The sequence below is a fragment of the Anastrepha obliqua genome, chromosome 2 (assembly GCF_027943255.1).
Source record: "Anastrepha obliqua isolate idAnaObli1 chromosome 2, idAnaObli1_1.0, whole genome shotgun sequence".
NCBI lineage: Eukaryota > Metazoa > Arthropoda > Insecta > Diptera > Tephritidae > Anastrepha > Anastrepha obliqua.
The window spans coordinates 134,050,060-134,065,420 of NC_072893.1; the positions used below are offsets into that span (position 1 = coordinate 134,050,060).

The window sequence follows — 15,361 nt, forward strand, 5'->3', positions numbered from 1 at the left end:
GATGTAGGTTTGCTTTTCTTTCAGTGCACACGCTTCTAAAGCCTTGTTCCGCAATTCTTTTAGCATTAATATGTAATCCGATTGCAGACCTCGTTCCTTTGCCCAATCTATTGAAATATTTAAGGCCTGCAGAGCTTCACGATTTTTAACGTGTTTCGTAATTAAAGGCTCTGGCTCCACATTTTCTGTGTCTGACTCTGAACTACTACACGAAGTATTGTCAGAGCTCATAATCCAGCTAAGAACTTCATCTTCAGAAATATGCACGTCATTGTTGCGGTGAAATAAGTTGGTTATTGTGCGAAATTCTTCTGTTGCTTCAACACGATCATTCTCTGGCAACTCTTGTTGTAACAATAATAGAGGGATGTTCACACAAGAGATCTTTTTTGTAAAACAGCTGTGTTAGTCGTATCGCGTTCTGATCCATGGGTTGAATACTACTAGTACAATTTGGTGGTAAAAACATAGTTTTATATTGTCCACATTCAGATACCAGCGGCTCTCCATGACACTTCGCATTATCCAGTAACAATAAAGCTTTTTTGGGCAAATTATTTTCAATTTGATAGTCTTTTACCTGTGGTATAAACGATTTAAAAAACCATTCAGTAAAAATATATGTTGTCATCCATGCATTTTTCGATGCGTAATATTCAACAATATGTTGGTTTTTAAACGAACGTGGATTTTTTTGATTTCCCAACCGCAGCAATGTTAAACTTGTGAGTTCCAGATTTGTTAGCACAGCACAAGAAGGTGATTCTCTCTTTGCTTATTTTGGTACCAGGAGCAGACTTTTCTTTACAATGCACTAAAGTTTTTTCTGGAAACATTTTCCAAAAGAGTCCAGACTCATCAGCATTGTAAATTTGGTCGTCAATCAGATGTTCAGTCTCGATAATGTCACAGAGCTTATTTTGAAAATCAGGTACAAGATCAGGTCTAGTAGATAAGGATTCGCCGCATATTTTCAAAGTTCGCACAGAAAATCGCTTCTTAAAATATTGCAACCATCCGTCACTAGCGTGAAATGATTGATTCGGATACATTTTTTGATGAAGTGATTTATCTTTTTGTCGTAAAATTTCTGCTGAAATGGTTTGATGCCGTGAACGCTTCTCTTCAAACCAAGCATACAACTTAATCTCTAATTCTTCATTCTCTCCCGATTTGAGTGTCTTGCGCTGTTTTAAAAGTTTGGCATCAGAATTCTCAGCAAATCTTATAAAAGAATAAATATGTATGTACAGTAATATTTACAGAATACATTTTTTACACAGGTTTTTTACCTTTTAATATTTTCACCATTTCTTTTTATGTCGCAAATTGTTGAAGCTCCTACACCAAATTTCTTTGCTAAAACTATTCCTGATTGTCCACGATTTACTTCTTCTATTATTTTAAGCGTATCAGCTAATGACAGTGTTTTATGTGCACGTTTTTTTGCTATGTTATTTAAATTGATGTTTTCGCGACTAATACCACAACTAAACTATTCGCAACAAGATAAATACACACTTACATACATAGAAGGCTCTGTATTTCAATAATATCCCGTTAGTTTTAAAATTCCGTTCATGGTTTTGTAAAAAAACAGACTCAAAAATAAAAAAACAAAAATTCGGTTTAGCGAGCTTGCAATGAATGCGGACTATAGAGCACGTAATGCGTCATAAATTCAATTCGGATTGCTGGATAATTCGGATTACACACCCTCGGATTAGCGAGCTGGCACTGTATTTAAATTTAGTTTGAAAAAATTGTTCTAAACTATTTTAAATTATTATTTTAAAATTATTTTGGTGTTACTAATTAACAAATATTAGTTAACAACCATTCTCTAAGTGCATGAGCAAACAAAAGAGACTCCGGAATAAAGCTTTCATTATTGAGAACCCATTGCTAAAATATTGTATGTGTATAAGAAGTTTTGCTTAGTTCATCTAACTTCTATAATATTTGTGTTGCAATCAGCCGGCATATTTTGTATCCGCGCTCGCAGACCACCAGAGTGATAAGAATGAAGCGAAAAAAATATATGGTATGTAAATGACAAGTTGAATGTACTTATACAAATGTGTTTGTATGCAAATGTTATAATTGCTATTATAATGGCTATTTCTAAGGCTTAAGGTTTGAAAATATGTATTTTTATTTAAAATGTATTTTTTATTGGGAGTGCAACTAAAAAGGAAGTGGCCGCCAAAGCTGAGTAGGGCACTACCGTGCGGTGAGTTCGGATTCGAAGCCCATAGTGAACACAAAACATCGTGGAAAACATTTATGTTTTATTATCTCAACTCAATAGATAATGGCAAACCAAAAAGCGCATTTTTGACAAGAAAATGAATGTTGCTGGTGGCATTTAAAGAAATTGGCCGGCCGGTTCTGCATTATGTACCGCCTATCTGGTCATCTAGTACTAGTTATTCGCAGTAGAGTAAGCTCCAAACCTGTCAGAATACTGCCATCAGTACAACCACGGGACGCCTCCTTAAGTCTCCCATAAAACATTTCCAGAGCGAGACTACTACTCTCCCGGTTAAGGAGGTACTTGCTGCACGCTGAGAGACCTCCTAGGCGAGGAGGAGGGATCGCTTATAATTAGACTAACGAAATCTAGGACCGAGCAGAACTACTGAACCAGACAATATATAGACGGGCATTGAACGACATTCATCGGGATTCGCTTACCACCTTCCTAAACTCTCGACCTCCGAATGAAGTCATCGGGCCCAACCTGTCGAAGTAACATGTTTTCTGGAATTTACGTTAGACATGATAGACGATATCGATCGGTGGCTACATCGTACCAGCAATATGGCAATAATTGATGATCTCATACAATAATAACAAACAAATTATATGTTATATGAACACGCTTAGTAAAAATGCGTTTGAATCAACAGAAGTATTCAATGTATTTATTTTCACACAATAGTAAAAAACTTAAAAAAAATTTAACTTAGAAAAAAAGTTTTGTGTGGTATTAAATGTAATAAACAAAAGTAAATTTAAATAAATAGTTTCAGGATTATTATTATTGTTTTGGTGTTTTGTAAGGGCCGCTTATATTTTTTAAACACAGGTTCAAGTATGTTTAATATTTTCTGCATGTATTTTCCACTTTTTTACAGTTTGCTTGCATTTCGCATATCTGCGAGCTTTACTTCACTTTGACTCTTACGTACATATGTGCTCATACCGTTTTTTTTTCTCAATTTCTCCATCCAACACAAAATCCTATCCAAAAAGCTATTTACTCATAGAGGCTATATTTTAGTCCAAAAAAATCTCTAAAAGGCTGACTCTAATCTTTATGCTAATTGGATCTGGTGAAGTTATATATTGATCTCAGATTGTGTGTTAAAATTTACGAAAGCCTTGTGTGTAAATCAAAAAAGCAAGAAATGGAAAAAATGGTATCATCGGCACAATATAAATGCTCTCCTATCTCATGCACACGTTCAAAATTGAATGAAACATCCGTTAATTGCCTGTCCGGAATATAAAATAATCATAAAAATTTACTAGAAGGACACGAGTGCAGAGGCAATAATTTTCCTCACGAGTATAAATTGTATACATACGTATGTGTGTTTGAATGTATGTATGCCTGTGTTCAATTGAGTAAGAAAGAGTAAATACAATCTCCGTTTCTGTCAAAAAAGGTGAGGATGGATGTGTTTTCTTTATACTTTCTGTGTAAAAATATGCCTTAACCAAAAACAGATAGTACGTTATTTGAGTGAATTACTTGAATATGATGTCTAGCATAAATGAACAGGACGCAGCAAATAAAAAATCTCATTTTCGTACTGTTTACATGGCTGGAATATTAAAACACATACAAATACTTTTATTATATTTTTACTTCTTCACCACTCCAATAAACAACATTTTATCTGAATCAGACTGTCCAGCATTGGAAGGGAGAGTCCACACATTCAACATCACCACTACTCAATCATAAACACAAATAATACACTTGCCATATATCCAACTGCAATTGGAAAATTATTATTTTTTTTTTTGTTTTCTCGTGCCTTTGCCTTGGTCACACAAACGTAATACATTCTCACCCATCACATCTCGAATGCCGAATGTGGAGAAACCCACAGAATTAGATCATCCTTCTTAAACAATCACAACTCAACTCAAAACTTCGACATCATTATAAATAAACATCATTATAAATTTAATTTAATAAATAAAATAAATATATATTGTTACAGGTATTGCATTGAATTTGAAGTAGTTAAAACAGCGAAGGAATGCCACAAATTGTTACCCTACAATTTACTTACGGAAGGTGATTTTATTAATTTGCATTGCTCCACTAAAAATAAATATTTTACTGTTGTATGGCAAAAACGTACGTTTGTGCTTATAGGTGATCGGATAGCAATCCGTTGCAATACCCGGGAAACCTTCATCAAAATAAATTTACAGAGCGATGAAAAAAATGCAATCCCGAAAAACTCTACAACAGTTATCGGAAGCAATTTATATAGCCAAGAATATCAACTGGACACAAATAGTTTTGAAGGCGGTGATTATGGTCCAGCACCATTGGTATTGGGTACAACGCCTGAGACTTCCAGACACTCGGTAGCTCGTGATAATAACAGGAAAGCTTCGGGTAACGTTCGTTGTCGGGGTGAAGGCGTGCCGGGAAGAACTACACGGTGGCGAGCACTGACGGTACCGTCCTGCCGAGGCAAGTGGTTGCGACTTACTTTGGGGACGCCCCGAAAATGTCCACATTCTCAATTTGCATTTGTTTAATGACTTGGAACAGTGTGGTTTGCAAAGATTTCGTTTTCAATTCAGTTTAATAAGGCAAATGAATTAAAATCATGTATTAAACGATTAGAGAGGTAACATATGCAATATTTAAACTAAAAGTTAAGCACGATAGCGATTTAGTCTTTTAACAGGAATTGACTTTAACCTTCTCGTAATTATATGATATTTGTAAAATAAAATCAATCCGAACTTCAATAAATTTCCGAAGAAGACGATCACAACAACCCGTAAAATAAACACCGAGAAAATAGTGCATAAGTAAAATTATAGTATGACTCTGTTAAGTTAGAAGTAGTTGAACTTGTACATGTATGTGGCACGTGTAAGTAGGGGCGTTCTATAATTAGTTTACATTTAGTTGAAGTAAAATACATACAAGTGTTTTCAAATGAATGTATGTATGTATTCATTATCTCAATGCTTATATATCCTAGAGAAAAACTAGTAGTCCCGAGATAGGGTCCTTATGGCGAATTCGGAGTCATGACTAATTCACTTTCGATTTTTATTTTAAAACAGCTTCAACAAATTCCAACAATGCCAATTGTCTTATTCTGCATTTCCTTGCCCATGGTTTAGTATTGGGATTTCTCACAAAAATAGAATAAAGTCCATTACAGTATCATCAGTTTTAGTGTGGTTGATACACAGTCTTCACTGGCGAAAATGTAGTCAACGTCGTCTTACCAAGTTATTGTGTTTTCTTTTCTCTTTATTGCACTCTGCACTCTGCCAGGCAAAATGCATCATTTTTACCCTATACAAAAAGTAGGGGTGGGCGTTGTCCAACCGATTTTAATTTATCCGTGCGATAATAGTTCTGCGATAACATTTTTTATTACAAAAATGGAAGTAAATTGTTAAATTGTATTATATTCAATATATAATTTTGCATTTTTCTTGTTCCATTTTCATATGAAATGGACAGTATTTTCGCGGGCATTTTTTTCGAGAAAGGAAAACATCATCAGGTTTTCTCTGCCGGGTTACCCATCATACACACACACATACAAGAATTTACCAATTGCAATTTGTACTCATACACTTAAAAGTAGTATCTATGTATTTTAGTATCTACCATTATGTATTAAGTGAAGAGCGAAGAAATTTATTTGTTGTAACATTTCCCATATTGAAGCAAAAAAAAGAAAATACTAAAAAAACTAATTTTACAGTGTGGTTTTAATGTTTTACATTGGACAATTAATCGGAAGGACTGTTGTTTCGCATGTACATATATATAATTAAAAATTTACTCATTTAGTTTACGAACGGCACTTTGCACGTTAAATTAAAAAAAAATAGAAGTCGTATTTTTTGGTCATAAAACAAATTTAGGGGGAAGCATAAAATAATGTTTAATCTACATAGAGGTCCTCCTATTTGATCTAAGTTTTTTCTACATTTTTTATTTTTGTCACACATTTTATTCTCCTCTAAGACAAAACAAACATTAAGCATTGTTTTTTAAGTATTTTTAAAGTAATATTAAGTTAGGGGTACCAACCAGCAGATGAAAAATTGACCGAACGACCCGGATTTATAGCATTCTACGTACATGTACGGGAATGTCTTTGCTGCTACATCAACAACAGCACGCCTTCGCGTCGTGAAACGCAATGCCCGGCAAAACGACATTTATGTGCACTCTTTATCACAGCGCCTAGGTAACATTGTCAATCTGCGACAGAACAGTGCTGACAGGGGCGTGCCAACGCTACAAAGTATAAGTATATTATTATTTTCTTAAACGTTTGAGGACGCCAAAACTCAATTAAAAGAATAAAATAAAAAAATTACGCATTCGTTATTTAGGTGATAGGAGCGGATGACGCGGCTACTTTTGAAAATTTAAAAAATAAGCACCCTAATATACATACTTTGCAAGTCGACGTAAGTTGGATGTGCATTTGAGGTTAAATTTGCGCATAACCGTGTACACATGGTACATATGGGTATAATAACACATACATGTATATGTTCATTGATTGATGGAAGGTTGTTGTATATGGAAAACAGTATGAAAAGGCAGTACACATGAGACCCGAAAGAATGAGCTCATTCTTGAATTAACTTTAAAAATACGTATTAAACTAGTTCATAATTCAGAGGGTCATCAGCTGGATTTCAAACGTAATCAATGCGAGTTTATAAAACTTTTAATAAGAAGGATGTGCATAAGTTTTCACATAAATATGGGTGGGATCTAATTCCTGAACTCGCTTAGTTTCTTTACATTTAATTTTATCTAATAAAACGAAAAAGAGTGTTGTAGAAGTATTTAACAGCCAAAAGCTATGGCCAAAGCTTATTATGAGCAGAGAATGTTAATGCATTAACATTCTCTGGTAGAAGAGCTTTAGTAAATCATAAAAAGCTTGTTCACAACTGTGCCGAGGCAGCAAGCATTAACAGAAGTTTACGGAAAGTCTTATTTTTCGTATACCGTTATACATAACATTTGACGCTGTTTTCCTCACTAAATATTAAAAGAATTACATCATAACAATAATGAAAAATTTAAAAGAAAATAATAAACCCCTTCCGTGACAATGTTACATCAAACCGATAACATTGCCGTGACCAGGATTCGAACCTGGGTTACTACGGCCACAACGTAGGGTCCTAACCACTAGACGATCACGGCTACAGGGGAGGTAATTAAATTATTGTCTAAAGTCCCATATGAATTCAACCACTTTTATTCAACAATTATTTTTTTTACCATACTTGTGGTGAAATACTCATCGTGTGTTTGGCCTGCTAAAAATCTCACAGCAATTATTAGTACTATTTTTGCTCTACGTTTGCTGTGGTTCGAGCCCTATACATGCGCATATCCTTTTTCGAATGGATTTTTGTAGGAATTGTCTTTAGCAAGAAACTGTATGTAAAAAAGGCAAAGAAGCGACACGTCCTTTTTAAAATGCGAAGAATCCTCAGCCGAATATTAAAATTTGATGGACAAAAGTAACCAGGTAACGAATGTTTGTAGAAAGTAAGCTCCTAGATTAATAAAATTCCTTGGAGAGAAAAATTTATAATAGTTTATAAAATATTTTCTAGATATTTTCTAAATATAAGTGTTAATTTCTGAAAAGTCCTCAAGTAAACTGCCTGAATACTAATAAACAGATATTTGGTTTTTAGACAAAGTTTTACAAGGTTTCGATTTTCTGCAAGAAGAGAAGTAACGAAGTGAGAAGAAATTTTTAGTTAATTATGGAAGTAAGAGGACCGAAAGACTATTTTTGAAACGCTCCCATGAAGCTTAGAGTATCGTATCATATTATCTTTGTCAAAAAGGAAAAAATAATATTAGATTAAATCCTCCAATCACATACATTTCAGTCACGTTAAGAAAAAAAATGGACAGCCTTCTTCCGTGACAATGTCATGTTAGATGACATTGCCGTGACCAGGATTCGAACCTGGGTTACTACGGCCACAACGTAGGGTCCTAACCACTAGACGATCACGGCTATTGAAGACAATTTTAAAATTAACCAAATTATATCTATAACCCTGAGAATGGAATTCACCATATTAAATATAATTGAATAAACATGCTGCAACACCAATATTAATAATTTGCCATAGGAAAGTTTATAACGAGCTTTTAATTTTATTTTTTCAGCTTTAAGCCAAAGACATAGACCGTAGAAAAGATGAGAAGCTATAGGAAAGCTCATAACGAGTTTAAAATTTTATTTATTTAGCTTTAAATCAGTGGCAGTGAATGTAGAAAAGATGAGAAGCGGAGAACGTAAAAAATGTAACGGCGCAGACAGAGAACTTTTATTAATGATTCATTATTTATATAATGCAGAGAACTTTAGAGTCACTTTTTTGCATTTAATTAAGTTAATATTTGGGTATAAACTAACAAATTTCATAAGTATACAAATTATCTCGCAAAGTACATGGAAGGGAAATGGAAAAAAACGTACATAGATACTTCTGGTATTCATTTACCATATACAGGGTGGCTGATGAAAGCCGCTACCAAAATTGAATAACTTTTTTTCTTTTTAAGTTATCTGTTCCATTTTTGTTTTAATTTGCAGATTGATCTTTAAAATTTATTAAAATGGATAACTGGGACACGCAAACAAGAATTTGGATAGTCCGCCGCTATCACGCACTGGAGTCCGTAGTTTTAGTACAGAGAGAGTACAGGCGGATGTTTGGCGGCGATCCCCCGAGCAGATGGACCATAATGAGACTGGTGAATAATTTTGCTGTGAATAATTTTGCTGAAACCCACCAGTTCGGACGGAGAAAACGATCGCTGCTGTAGCTGCAGCTATACAAAGCAATCCAAGGGTTTCAACAAGAAGCTTATCTGCTCAACTTGGTGTCAGCCGACAGTCTTTGCAAACAATAATGCACACAGATTTAGACTTATTTCCCTACAAAATTCAAATGGTTAACAAACTGAATGCAGCAGACTTGCCGATTCGCTTGGAATTTTGCCAGAAGATCCTGCAAATGGTGGAAGAAGACCAAAACATGTTAAACTGCCTTTTCATGTCTGATGAGGCCCATTTCGATTTAAACGGCAATGTGAACAAACAAAATTGTCGAATATGGAGTACTTCTAACCCACAGATACTCCACGAGACGGAATTGCATCCTCTTCGCGTGACAGTGTGGTGTGCGGTTTCTTCACGCTGTATTGTCGGGCCTTATTTTTTTGAAGAAAATGGTCACACCGTTACGGTTACTGGAGACCGTTATTTGAAAATGCTGAAAGAATTTTTCTATCCAGAACTACGCCGAAAGAGAATTCCTTTCAACTCTGTGTGGTTTCAACAAGATGGGGCAACGTCTCACATAGCCCAGACTGTTATGACAGCGTTGCGACGAAAATTCAAACAAACAAAACTGATTTCAAGAAACTCCGAATTTCGTTGGCCCCCCAGGTCGCCTGACCTTACTGCACCTGACTTTTTCTTGTGGGGTTTATGTAAACAAGAAGTTTATAAAACAAAGCCAACAAATTTGGATGAACTAAAACAATCCATTCGGGCAACAATTGCGGCTATTCCTGTCGCAACTCTCAAAGCAGCAATGAACAACTTTTTACTAAGATGCCGCACTTGTGTCAACGAGCATGGGGGGCATTAAATTCAATTATTTTTAAAACTAGTTAAGCTACATTTAATAAAATTTAATGACCTTCAACTTGAAAAAAAAAAAAATAAATGAATTCCATACACTAAAAAAAAGTTATTTGAGTTTCTTAATGTAGCAAAATTCATCAGCCACCCTGTATATGTAAGGTTTGCGAATATATGCTAATGCCCTAATGAATTAAGGATGATAGACTACCAGATTTGGCCTTCGGCTATGATGAACAAAGAAATTGAGTAACTTCGGCTGCCACATCACCACACGTATTCACACTCGTCCAATCAGTCGTTCTCGTTCTTCAGACGGCAACGAAGTGTTGGTTTTTTTATATATCACCAACAACAAAGTCTTAGTTTTTTGTAAACACTTAGCTACTCAGCTGATTCTTTCAAATCCGCTGAGAGCCGGGTAACGGTGTGATATTGGTCACACTTTCTGAATATTTTTCACTACGCTAATGATTTACCGATTTAGAGAACGAGTGCCAAATACATAAATATGTGATTTAGCTTAAAAATTAACTCTCTGGCACATACCTATTTATGCGATTAAAAATGTTTGTCCGAGCCCCATTGGCGTATAATTTCTTGGAATCTAATTATATTTTAAATGTAAAAATAAAGTTAATTCAAAAAATGTATTGTTTAAAAATTCTCAACTTTTTATGTGCCTTCAAAGATTTGCAGGGTTTTATTTTTTCAGATTCCCACGAATCTTCTAAAATCGTTTGCACCTCGATCAAGACCCGGCTCAATATTTTTATGTATGCTAATTTGAATATAATAATTGATTTAATTTAATAATTAATTTAATCTAAAATGTTTCATTGTTTTTAAGTGCCGCTGCTGGATTTGCATGGTAAAACCTTTTCAACCCTTTTAGCGGCCAGCGCATTTGCTCTTTATCATATTTTCTAAGTCTATATGGGTGTAAATAAGGTAACAAATAAATAAAATAAATTCTAAATTAAATATTTTATAATACGCTTCCTGCTTGTCTTTTATATATGTGTGTATATATGTGGATGGTTCCATGTGTAGAAGTCCACGCAAGTGGGCAAAGTTACTAATCGCCATTCACTTGGGAATGGCCAGGACGATTCTTCTGCATATGGTTCAAGCAGCTCACAACGGCCGGGATTAGCCCACGTATCCTCTGGGTAGCTTCCGATCACCCGTTCGGGAGTGAGCTAACGTGAGAAGGCGAAACATTCCAGGATAGCTGGTTGAGCGTTGGGTTTGAGACCCGCCACTTAAAAATCCTCCCCAATGAAAACTTTAAAAAAGCCTCGGATGAGACCTCCCTATACTGATGACGACCCCTGCAAACGAACTAAGGTCTATGATTTGAGGGCATGCACCTGGAATGTCCGGTCCCTTAATGGGGAAGGTGCCTCTGCCCGGCTGGTTGATGTCCTCGTGAGAGTAAAGGCTGACATCACTGCCATCCAAGAGATGAGATGGACGGGGCAAGGAAAGAAAACCATAGGACCTTGCGACGTCTACTACAGCTGCCATGTAAAGGAGCGTAAATTCGGTGTCGGATTTGTTGTGGGAGAGAGACTTCGTCGCCAAGTACTGTCGTTCACTCCGGTGGACGAGCGTCTCGCAACAATCCGCATCAAAGCCCGTTTTTTTAACATATCGTTAATTTGCGCCCACGCCCCGACGGAAGAGAAGGACGATGCGACCAAAGATTCTTTCTATGAGCGTCTGGAACGTTCCTATGAGCGCTGCCCCCACCGCGACATAAAAATCGTGCTTGGCGACTTCAACGCCAGTGTGGGCAAGGAGGGAATTTTTGGTCCTACAGTCGGAAAATTCAGCCTGCACAACGAAACATCCGGTAACGGACAGAGGCTGATCGACTTCGCCGGGGCCCGAAACATGGTAGTCTGCAGCACCAGATTCCAGCATAAGAAGATTCACCAAGCCACCTGGCTGTCTCCTGATCGAAAAACACGAAACCAGATCGATCATGTTGTGATAGATGGAAGACACGCTTCTAGTGTATTAGATGTACGTACGATCCGAGGACCCAACATCGACTCAGATCACTACCTTGTTGCAGCCAAACTGCGCACACGCCTCTGTGCAGCAAAAAACGTGCATCTACCTACGCAAAGAATGTTCGACATCGAAAAGCTGCAATCACAACAGACAGCCAGAAGATTCGCCACTCGACTCTCACTCCTGCTCTCAGAGAGTACTACCCAACAAACCGGCATCCACGAACAATGGAGCAACATTTCTCGTTCTCTACGTACCGCCGCCGAAGAAGAAATCGGATTCCGGCGAGCCCGAGAAAACAATTGGTACGACGAAGAATGTCATGCTGCCGCAGAAAGAAAGGATGCCGCCTATAGAGCCACGCTGCGATCGGGCGCAACGCGAGCCATGTGGGATCGCTACAGAGAGCTGAAAAAGGAAGAGAGACGTATTATCCGAAAGAAGAAACGAGAGGCCGAAATACGTGAGTGCGAAGAGCTTGAGATGCTGGCCAACAGGAACAACGCCCGAAAATTCTGCCAGAAAGTTCGGCGGCTTACAGAAGGTTTTAAGACCGGAGAGTTTTCCTGTAAGAACAAAGACGGCGAACTGGTGTCTGACGTACAGGGCAATCGTAAATTATGGAGGGAACACTTCTCGAACCTATTAAACAGTGACAGCTGCGCATGTAACCGAGAAAGTGAAAATCCCGATACCCCAATCGTTGACGACGGAATTGTTGTTCCGCTACCCGATCATGACGAGGTGAGAATAGCGATAACGAGGCTAAAGAACAACAAAGCCGCGGGCGTAGACGGACTGCCGGGTGAGCTATTCAAACATGGCGGCGAGGAGCTGGTAAGGTGCATGCATCAGCTTCTATGCAAAATATGGTCGGATGAAAGCATACCTGCCGATTGGAATTTAAGTGTGCTCTGCCCAACCCATAAGAAGGGCGATCCTGCAATTTGTGCCAATTACCGTGGATTAGTCTACTAAATATCGCCTATAAGGTTCTAGCGAGCGTATTGTGAGAAAGGCTGAAGCCCCCCGTCAACCAACTGATTGGACCTTTCAGTGTGGCTTTAGACCTGGAAAGTCTACCATCGACCAAATATTCTCAATACGCCAAATCTTGGAAAAGACCCATGAAAGGAGAATCGACACACACCATCTTTTCGTCGACTTCAAAGCTGCATTCGACAGTACGGAAAGGAGTTACCTGTATGCCGCGATGTCTGAATTTGGTATCCCCGCAAAACTAATACGGCTATGTAAGACGACGTTGCTCAACACCAGCAGCGCCGTCAGAATTGGGAAGGACCTCTCCGAGCCGTTTGATACCAAACGAGGTTTCAGACAGGGTGACTTGCTGTCATGTGACTTCTTTAACCTGATGTTGGAGAGCATCGTACGAGCCGCAGAACTTAATCGCTCAGGCACAATTTTTTATAAGAACGTACAATTGCTGGCGTATGCCGATGATATTGACATCATCGGCCTTAACAACCGCGCTGTTAGTTCTGCCTTCTCCAAACTGGATAAAGAGGCAAAGCGAATGGGTCTGGTGGTGAACGAGGACAAAACGAAGTACCTCCTGTCTTCAAACAAACAGTCGGCGCACTCGCGTATCGGCACCCACGTCACTGTAGACAGTTATAATTTCGAGGTTGTAAAAGACTTCGTCTATTTAGGAACCAGCATTAACACCGATAACAATGTCAGCCTTGAAATCCAACGTAGAATCTCTCTTGCCAACAAGTGCTACTTTGGACTAAGTAGGCAACTGAGCAGTAAAGTCCTCTCTCGACGAACAAAACTAACACTCTACAAGACTCTCATCATGCCCGTCCTAACGTATGGCGCAGAAGCTTGGACGATGACAACATCCGATGAAGCGACGCTTGGAGTGTTTGAGAGAAAGATTCTGCGTAAGATTTTTGGACCTTTGCACGTTGGCAACAGCGAATATCGCAGACGCTGGAACGATGAGCTGTATGAGCTTTATGACGACATAGCGCAGCGAATAAAGATCCAGCGGCTACGTTGGCTGGGTCATGTCGTCCGAATGGATACAAACGCTCCGGCTTTGAAAGTATTCGATGCGGTACCAGCTGGTGGTAGTAGAGGAAGAGTGCGGCCTCCTCTGCGTTGGAAAGATCAGGTGGAGAAGGACTTGGCTGCACTTGGTGTGTCTAACTAGGGGTTGATAGAATTTGTTTGTGTCGGTCGCATAGTAATCGGCTCTCTATACAAAACAAATTTTCAATTGTAATTAGTGCGAAAACTGAAAATAAAACGCTATTAAAGCAAGTGCGAAGTGCTTCTATCGTGATAAATGTGGGTGCTACCCGGGACACAATAAAGAAAAATAGACTAAAACTTTATAAAATTACCTAAGTTTTGGATGAAAATTTCTCCTTCGTTATCAACATCCAAATCTCCCGCGCAACTTTTTATCAGTTGATAAACAAAAACAGCTGATAATTAACGTCAACATAGATTTTAATTAAGTGTATACCTAAAAGTATACTACAAAAATTAAGGTGTTATAATATTGTATATGGAAGGGCCGCGGAACCATCTATAAGTCGGAGTGTTAGAGGTAATACTAACTCAGAGATCGACGATTTAAAAAAGAAATTGAAAGAACTAGAAAAGCTTTGCCTCCAATTAAAAGTTGAAAACCAAAAACTCAAAGAGGAAAGTAATATTTCAAACTCATCCAATACAAAACAAACTTCAAACATAAATCCGGAACAGTATGAGACTGATGAAGAAGATCTTGCACGGGAAACCGACTGGATCCTTAAAAAAAGCAAGAGACAAAGCAAAAAACGAAAGGCTGAAGAATCTCCTGAAATGGAACATATAAATAGTTTTCCACTGAGAATTCAAAATGCCACTGTCATAAGTCAAAGTAAAAAGCGTGACCTTCGGCCCCCACCAATTATGGTTTCAAACGTCGAAAATTATCAGGACCTTAGAAATCTTGTTCAAAAAGCAGCCAAAAGTCACTTTGCTATAAAACTTTTAAATAATGAAACATACAAAATTAATGCATCTTCAAGTGATGATTACAGATCCATTACAAAAATGCTCACCATTTCAAATTCATCTTGGTACTCCTACGAAGATAAACAAACACGTCCAATAAAAGTGATGATCAAAAACTTACACCATTCATGTACCCCAATTTCGATAGTGGCTGACATTAAAGAACAAGGATTTAACATAACGAATGTCGTAAACAAGTTAAAATGGAAAACCCGCAAACCACTCAACATGTTTCTTGCCACATTCGACTCCACCGAAGACATCAAGAAAATTTATGAAATTAAATACATTCTGCATTCTGTCGTTATAATCGTACCAGTTAAAAACTCCAAAGTTATTCCACAATGCAAAAATTGCCAAGCTTTTGG

The 15,361-nt window shown here is 37.6% G+C and overlaps 1 protein-coding gene and 2 non-coding genes across 11 annotated transcripts in view; 1 reads left to right on the plus strand and 2 right to left on the minus strand.

Moving 5' to 3' along the window:
* The window catches only part of LOC129237986 (uncharacterized), a 32,334-nt gene extending 26,358 nt beyond the window's left edge, over positions 1-5,976 (plus strand). For 8 of the 9 annotated variants that reach the window (XM_054873006.1, XM_054873003.1, XM_054873004.1 and 5 more), the window contains 2 exons: positions 4,239-4,315; positions 4,397-5,976. In XM_054873006.1, coding sequence (XP_054728981.1) covers positions 4,239-4,315; positions 4,397-4,791 — 472 coding nt within the window. In that variant the 3' untranslated portion in view covers positions 4,792-5,976. The remainder of the gene's footprint in view (positions 1-4,238; positions 4,316-4,396) is intronic. The other variant, XR_008581785.1, reaches the window with a different exon arrangement.
* Positions 5,977-7,387: 1,411 nt separating this feature from the next.
* On the minus strand, positions 7,388-7,459 carry Trnah-gug (transfer RNA histidin (anticodon GUG)). Its single transcript has one exon. It is a non-coding gene; the product is annotated as a tRNA-His (tRNA).
* A 763-nt stretch (positions 7,460-8,222) lies between these two features.
* Positions 8,223-8,294, minus strand: Trnah-gug (transfer RNA histidin (anticodon GUG)). The gene has a single exon. It is a non-coding gene; the product is annotated as a tRNA-His (tRNA).
* Between the last annotated feature and the right edge of the window lie 7,067 nt (positions 8,295-15,361).